Below are 8,432 nucleotides of genomic sequence, written 5' to 3' on the forward strand. Positions count from 1 at the left end.
AAAAAAAAAAAAAAAAAAAATATTTTTCAGGCCATTCTGATGGATCCGAGACTTAAGAAGACTTAGAAGGACTCAGGCCATCGGAGATGGGCCCCTTTCTTGTTAGCTGAAGAATCACAGAGGCACGGGGAGAGGAACAGAGGTGCGGCAAGGAGAAGGTTCTTCTCGGCCGGTGCAAGAGGCACCTCCTTCCTCCACTGCTGTCCAGTGTCCCCAGCTGGAGACCGGGAGAAAGACACCCCCCACAAGCCCAGGCTCTCCGGGCCTGGAAGCTCCCACTCCAGTCGGGAGGTGTGCATCTCTTCGCCAGTAATTAATTACCGAACTCAAGGGGGAATATGCAAGCAACATTTTACTAACTCTACAGGGCTTAAGTGATTGGAAACAGATTATTATCTTGTTTGTCTTTTGTCTGTTTCATTTATCCCCGCACCGTCTGTCGAGCTGTAATGTTGCTACTCTTTACTCTAGTAGGGAGATTATATATATATATATATATATATATATATATATATATATATATATATAGTAAATTCCATCAACATCCTGTATAAGTGACATTGAGTCTTGGCGCATCACCCTGTTAAGACACAAGCGTTTATTAGTTACATATAGGAGGGAATTTCACTGCCGGGTGGCCATCTGTCAGTGCTGTTGGGGTGGGATAATATATAAACTAGCTGGTCTGCTATTTTTCTGAGAGCTATAGTGATGTGGAGGGAGCTGCGGTGGCTGCCAGGCTGACTTGTGTGTGGGGTGGGGGGAATCTGTAAATGGGGCTGGACCATATGAATAGGTGAAGCATCCAGGTGACTCTGGAGGGCTGTGTGTAGGCCAATCCTTTGAGCCCTTGTGGGCCTTCTGTAAGCCCAACCAACCCTCAAATGCTACAACCATCGGCTCAGCCCCAGGTGGCCCACCCACATCCAGACTTGGGGGAGCCCCAGGGTAGTTGCTCTCCACGACAGTTCTCTCCCTGGCTTGGCATTCAGTTGCTGAAGCATGGACTGCACGTTGACATTCAGGGACATTCCAGGAGAAGTTGGCTGATGGGTTTGTCCAAGAGTAGAGAGACTCAGCCAGGGCTAGGTGGGCAGAACGCTGGCTGGGGACACACAGGAGGGAACTGGCACCTGAGATTCCTTGTGGTGACTTGAGGGAGTGTGTGGCCACAAATGGGGTGAGGAGGGATGCCAGGAGGAGGAGGAGGAGGAGGAGGAAGGTTGAGGGACTGTAGTGTCAGGGTGTAAGTTTTTCTCCACACATCTCAACAGCAATGCATAATGGGAAGAAGCCTTTGAAGTGTTTTGATGGATGCCAGACTCCAAATCGGGCCAAAAGGCAGAGGGAGGAGGAGGCCATGGGAGAGAGGGAAATAGAGAAAGACGGAGAGGGAGGTTTGGGGCCAGGGGAACAGGAAAGAGGAGCCACGGAGTGAAAGAGGGAAGCACTCCAGGAGAGTTGAGGAGATGGGGAGAGGACCGCCAAGAGACAAAGGCGGAGGGGCAGTGGGCTCGCCTCAGCTGGCAGCCTACACGACTCCCGTCTTCTCTGGGCCCTTCCTTATCTCCTTTGCTCTCAGGGAGCATTCATGCCCCCAGGCAAACAGGCAGGGCACTGCCACAGAGCTTCTTCTGGGGGCTTCAAGAATCTCTCTCCACAGGCCTAGGAAAATGTGATCCAGTCCTCCTGGTCCTGGTTGCTACTCTACACTACACTACACTACACTACACTACACTACACTACACTACACAAGGTGCCCAGTCTCCTTGACAAAGGAGCGACTAGGTGATGTACCCACATACAGAGGCTACCTAAGTTGAGGAGAACCATCTTCCAAAGGCTCAGCTGATGAGACGCTTCAAGTCTTTCCCCCAATCCATGAAGAGAATCCCTGCTACAGATACACATACATTCCCTCCACTACTACAAGAGTTGTGTAAATAAAAATTTACTATCCAAACATCACACACACACAGAGAAACACACACGTCTACAAAATTCAGTTCCCCGGGATCACACAGCCCAGCTCCGTCACACATAGGATCTCTAGCAGGAATATTCATATCTTAAGACACACACACACACACACACACACCACACTCAAACATTAAAATACACCTGCAGCACGTCAGGATAAACACATGCATATGAGTGACTTTACATGCTTGCTCTGTACTCTATCACAAACAAGCATTTCCTCGCACACCCAGTCGACCCACTTAAGCAGACATATAGAGACCGACAAAAAGAAAGAAAGAAAGAAAGAAAGAAAGAAAGAAAGAAAGAAAGAAAGAAAAGTAATACACATGTTAACACACAACCTAGCAGGACCACAGGAAATTTTAAAGGGGAAATTTTACACGCCAATAAAAAAAAAGAAAGAAAGAAAAGAAAAAACAAAAAGAAACAAAAATTTTTTTAAATCCCTTCACAACCCAGGGTTTGATCGCAAACACACTATAGAGAGTTTTCAAGCAGTGGATATTTGCTAACAAACTCAGTAAATACGCCCAAACAAACATTCACAGCCAAGTCTTGGCACATTTCCTCTATGGCTCCAACCCTTAGGCCCCAGCCCTATACCATCAGCGTTCTTCCCAGCAGCAAGGAAATATCCCAAAACACTCTCCCAGCCCTACCTCGCTCGAAGCAAGCGATGGCCTGGCTGGCCTCGCAAAAACAAGGCCTGATCCCCTTTCTCCCCTCCAGGCCCACGCGTCCCTCCGCAGCGCACACCTACTGGTACCCCACACACCTGAGAAGCTGCCTTTGGCTCTAGGAGAGGGCCAGAACTTAGAGCATCTGGGGGGGGGGAGTGCCTATGACGCCCGGCTGTGGCCAGCTTCCCTCACCCTGCCGAGCGACCCACTCACCACGGTTCCCGCTAGCCTGACCTGGAATATGGACGACGTGGCAGGGACAGATGTAGTGAGCTGCAGCCTCCCTTCTACCTGCCGGAACACCCATCCGAGATAGATCACCCCCTTCTCCACACCTCCCCCAGTGCCGGGTGAGCTAGGCACTTAGAGATGACATTCGGGATTCCCAAGACCAGACGAGGTGACATCCCTGAGAGTCAACCTGGCTAGAAGTGGGGGAGGGAGGCACAGAAGTACCCAAGCTTCCCGCCCTCAGTCTCTTGGTGAGAAAAGCCCTGCTGGGCCCTAGCCCCGTGAGTGACAAAAGAAGCCACTGCAGGGAGAAGTGCCGGGTCTCCCAGCTCCCATGCTCAGAGCCTGAGCGAGCCGCGGTCTAAAGCAAGAGGGAGCTGGGCGGGTTCGGAAGTAGGGGGACCACAGCGCACTCCCCGCCTGGGCAACTTCTACAGGTTGCGAGGGTGGCGAACCTGGTGGGAGGTTCCTCCCTGGCTAGGCCTTGGAACCCTGCCCCCAAAAATTATTTGTGGAGAGAGAGAAAAAGAACCCTGGTTTTCGCATCGCGCCCCCGCCCCTCCAAACCCAAACTAGAAGGTAAATACTTACTTAGCTTGGGAACCAGGTACTAGCAAATACTCTGCAATACTGATGTCTTGTTTTTTTTGCTCTGTCCTGACCGCAACGCTGTAGCCAATTTAGATATGCTATAAATTTAAGAGGTTGCTATGGCCACGGCGCGCCCATTGGCCGCCCGGCCCCCTACGTGCCGCACCACGTCACCAAATCTGAATAAGGATGCGCGAATTAGGCGGCGGCCAGACAAAGATGAGGATCGGGACCGCTTGAAAGTGGGGGAAAGTGCCGGCGCCTCCGCCAACCGGGAAAGCCGCTCGCCAGCGCCGAAGCCAGCAGCCGCCGAGGACACCTGCTCGAAGCTGGAGCGAGCGCCCGGGCGCGACCCGTGACATGAGGCTGTGACCGCTGCCGCCCTCCACGCCACTCTGGGCAGTGCAGCGCCACGCCGGAGAGTGTCGGAGGACTTGACCCCGAGAAGTCTTGATTGATCCGCAACGGACTAGCCCCTACAAACTCGCCTACAGACCAGGAAGGCTGAGAGCCACAGCAGCGGGGACCGAGAGGCCCTAAGGGCCCAGGGGCCCCAAGGAGGACGAGGCGGCCGGAGCCGCCGGGGCGCGCGGCTATGATGGTGCACTGTGCTGGCTGTGAGCGGCCCATCCTCGACCGCTTTCTGCTGAACGTACTAGACCGCGCGTGGCATATCAAATGTGTTCAATGCTGCGAGTGCAAAACCAACCTCTCGGAGAAGTGCTTTTCCCGGGAAGGCAAACTGTACTGTAAAAACGACTTCTTCAGGTAAGAGGCCCCGCCGCGCCCTGCTGCCTACCCCTGGCTGGCCGGAGCTCCATTCTGGCTCCGTGGGAATTAAGGGACTAAGAGACCCACCCCAGCTTGGGAGGTGGGGGTGGGCAGATAGGCAGTCTGCCCTCCTCAAGCCCTGTCCTCTGCTTATGGGATGCTGAGGCTGAGACGAGGGAAAGGAGGACGTTGTTTGGCTACCTCACCTTGGGTCTGCCAGGCAGCAGCAGAGATCGGTCAGATGGCAGAGGCCCGGGAAGCTCGGCAACTTGCTCTGGGCCCCTTCCCCACACCTGAGTCCCCAGGACAGAAGCTTTAAGACTAGCCTTTCCAGATCCCAAAGGTGTGCCGGGAGTTCAGAGCATCTGGGAGCTTCTTGTTCCAAACAGTAAATCCTAAACCCAGAGGGTAATCTGAGGACAAACAGGAACTTCTCACTCCCAAAGGACCCTAGCTAAGAAGGGATCTTCTGGAGATGGGCTATGAGAACCTTCCCCTTGCCCCCCCACCCCCATTCATTTTCTTCCTAGTTGGAGAGGCACTGAAGAAGTAGACGCTGAGAATCAGCAGATCTATTCTGAGATCTCCCTTCCCAAGTCCTTACGGCCCCTCAAGGCAGGCCAAGACCCAATGTCTCTGTGGGCCTCAGTTTCCCCAAATGAGAAATGCTATGGGGCAGCCTAGAAACGCGTGGGGGGGTTTGGGTAGCTGCGCTTTCTGCCTGTTTCCACCCGGCACCCAGACTGGCTTTGTGAGTCTAAATTCCAGGCACTGAGGGGGCGTGATTAGCTCGGCAAAGGAGAAAGGCAGCCGCCTGCCCCAGTGGCCGGGCACTTGGGAATTTGAATAGGAGAAAATGTCAGCCTCGCCTTTACACGTGTAAACTCCCCGGCCCCAGAGGCCCTGGCGCCCCTAATGTGGCATGCTTGCAAAGCACCTAATGATTTTTGATAAGGTGTATATAGCCAATTATGCTGCCGGATAAGGCCAAAAGTGACTTATGGTTTCTAATGCTCTCACTACATCAATGTCACCCAAATTCACTCTGTTTATAGACATGGGTGGGAGTGGATGAAGGGGCCCCCCGGGGTTCTGAGCCCTCTTCTTCCTCTCCACACAACCTGTACCCCTTCCTTTAGGTTCTGCACCACCCATTGTGTGTGTGTATGTGTGTGTGTGTGCGGGAGTACTTTCTTCCAGAGCCCAAGAAAGAAAAAGGATTTGTTCAGAGGCAAGGGAAAGAGGGCTTTGGAGTGATCCCAAGTCTTGGCTGGGCAGGACTTAAGATCAGCTTCTGCTCCCATTCTTCTGCTGTTTGCTGGGGCCAGAGATGGGGGAGGATGGTGTGTGTGTGTGTGTGTGTGTGTGTGTGCAGAAACTGACTTCCTGTTTCCAGAATGTACTCCTCTGAGGGCCTTCTGTCCCCAGCTCCTGATAACTGGGAGTCTAGCAGGTCTCCTGGATAAAAAAAGAAAGGTTGTGGCCTTTTTGCTCAGGTCTTCCACCCTGATGCTAAAGACAGGCAGGCAGACAGACAGACAGACATGGTGGTTCTATCTGAGACATACAACACCCTAATCCAGGAGGCAAAGCTAAAAATACTGAAAATCTACTCCACAGGCTTAAAACCCTTTGTAGGCTCCTGAAACAACCAAGACAGGTTTGGTGGGGACCTGAGGGCAGGGGAGGCATCTTAGGACCCCCTAAACCCTTGTCTGCACTCCAGGCCGAACTCTCAGCTCTTCCCGATCAGCCCCATATAGCCTGAATCAACACATCAAAAGCAGGGCCACCTCCCCCTCAAACCAGCCCTGACTAGGGAGACTAGAATTAGGGTTCTGTTGGACAAATACGGATGTCTGGGGCGCCAGAGGGGGGTTGAAAGGGATCAGCACTGAAGAGGACCTGGATACCAGTACCAACTTCCCATCTCACACTGACAGTCGCCTTGTATCCATCCACAGGCGCTTTGGCACAAAGTGCGCAGGCTGTGCGCAAGGTATCTCTCCAAGCGACCTGGTGCGTAAGGCCCGGAGCAAAGTCTTCCACCTCAACTGCTTCACCTGCATGGTGTGCAACAAGCAGCTATCCACGGGAGAGGAGCTCTACGTGATCGACGAGAACAAGTTTGTGTGCAAGGACGACTACTTAAGCTCCTCTAGCCTCAAGGAGGGAAGTCTCAACTCAGGTACGCAGGCCTCTGCTCTTCCTCAGGCTTCCCTCTATCTCGCGCCAAAAACCAGCTGACACTCTCAACCTCCACCCCGTGCCTGCCCTGGGCTAGGGGCTGGTCTGGTCTAATTTCAGCCTGGGATTCATTTGTTAGGGGGCTTGAAGGATGGGGAGGCAGGGGAAACTCGAGTCAGACTCGGCTTCGGGAGCCCTCACCAACCCAATTTAGAACAGCAAAAATCTCCCTTCAGTATCATTTGATGTCCTGGCAAATTCTAGAAGGACGGGGGGGGGGGTGGCGCGTGGCGGCACTCATAGATATTTAGAGGAAAGAGAGATGGGGCGTGGGGGATGAGAGGGGACAGTGTGTACCCTTCTTTGCTTTGCACTCCCGAAGAAACGGTTCTTCAGAGGGTGTGTCCGGTTTCCCGGGAGCTGCGGACTTGAGAAGGTCCTTTCAAACCAAACCCGGGCTGCTGAGAGTGGGCGGGCGCCAAGTCCGGGGGAGGGGTGCTCCTGATTTAAGAGAGAACCCAGCGACCAAGGCAGAGAGCCTGGTCTTCAGGGACCGGTTTCTGAATTGGAGACAGATCGCGCTGACGCCGCTGTCCTGTCCCCAATCCATTCACCCCGCAGTGTCATCCTGTACGGACCGCAGTTTGTCCCCGGACCTCCAGGATCCGTTACAGGACGACCCCAAAGAGACCGACAACTCGACCTCATCGGACAAGGAAACCGCTAACAACGAGAATGAGGAACAGAACTCCGGCACCAAACGGCGCGGCCCGCGCACCACCATCAAGGCCAAGCAGCTGGAGACGCTCAAGGCGGCCTTCGCAGCCACGCCCAAGCCCACGCGCCACATCCGCGAACAGCTGGCACAAGAGACAGGCCTCAACATGAGGGTCATTCAGGTACGATGGGGCCAGCCCTCCAGACCAGCAGGCGTACCTCCCGTCGGGCAGCGTAGCCTGTGAACTGTCGGGGATGGGGGGGGGGGAGCGGTTGCGTAGAGACTGAGCACCCGAGGTTGGGGGCCATCTGGGCACCCTTTGGAGGCGGGGGATTTTTAACCAAAAGATTTTATCCACTTCCTCTGTCCTAGCGATGTGATTTTTGCCAGACCTCTGTGAATTCCGTTCACCTCCTCACCCCACACTGACTAGCTTAAGCCTCTCAGGCCTCCGGGACCCCTTCCTCTCCAAGCACAGAAAAGGGGAGATGTCCTCGCGCCTTGGCGCTGGCAAAGCGACAATCGGCTGGAGCTTGGCTCTGCAGCCCCGGGCGAGGTCCTGGCAGGGCAGGAGGCCTTTATAAAGCCGTCTGGCCGCGGGCAAGCCGAGGACCAGGAAGCCGGGGTCTTTATGAGTCACCCCACGGGTCCACGAAATCCTTCACCCTTGGCTGGTTCGCTGAAGCCCCTCTCCGCCCCTCCTGGGCTAATCCGGCCCAGCCCTCGCTTGGGGGGGGGGGGAGTTGTGGTGTGCCCGAGGCGCTAGGACCCAGCAGGGCCAGCCCCAGCGGGAGAAGAGGGGGGGGAGGCATTCCTGACCCTGGCCTCACTGCCCCTTCCTTCGCCCCAGGTGTGGTTTCAGAACCGAAGGTCCAAAGAACGCCGCATGAAACAGCTGAGCGCTCTGGGCGCGCGGAGACACGCCTTCTTCCGGAGTCCGCGGCGCATGCGTCCCCTAGGCGGCCGCTTGGACGAATCCGAGATGTTGGGGTCTACCCCATACACTTATTACGGAGGTAAGAGCCACGTAGGGACGCTTTGCTACTTGCCCAGGCGCACGGCTCTTCCGGCCTTCCTCGAGTATTTGGGCCACGATAGGGCAGCCCTGATTTTTTCCCCACCCACGCAGGATAAACACAAAGCCATTCCTCGACAGTCTCATTAGCACAGGCTACTCACCCACAGGTACGCACACCCACACAGGGTCTGTGGATTCCTCTCTCTCTCTCTCTCTCTCTCTCTCTCTCTCTCTCTCTCTCTCTCTCTCTCTC

General features: G+C 54.7%; 1 protein-coding gene across 1 annotated transcript in view; it reads left to right on the plus strand.

Annotated features, from left to right (window-relative positions):
* The first annotated feature begins 3,685 nt into the window (after positions 1-3,685).
* Lhx5 (LIM homeobox 5) overlaps positions 3,686-8,432 on the plus strand; it is an 8,519-nt gene continuing 3,772 nt past the window's right edge. Inside the window, exons 1-4 of the mRNA XM_021186859.2 lie at positions 3,686-4,253; positions 6,221-6,444; positions 7,065-7,342; positions 8,012-8,177. Of these exons, the coding sequence (XP_021042518.1) occupies positions 4,081-4,253; positions 6,221-6,444; positions 7,065-7,342; positions 8,012-8,177 (841 nt within the window). The 5' untranslated portion in view covers positions 3,686-4,080. The remainder of the gene's footprint in view (positions 4,254-6,220; positions 6,445-7,064; positions 7,343-8,011; positions 8,178-8,432) is intronic.

The sequence above is a fragment of the Mus pahari genome, chromosome 23 (assembly GCF_900095145.1).
Source record: "Mus pahari chromosome 23, PAHARI_EIJ_v1.1, whole genome shotgun sequence".
NCBI lineage: Eukaryota > Metazoa > Chordata > Mammalia > Rodentia > Muridae > Mus > Mus pahari.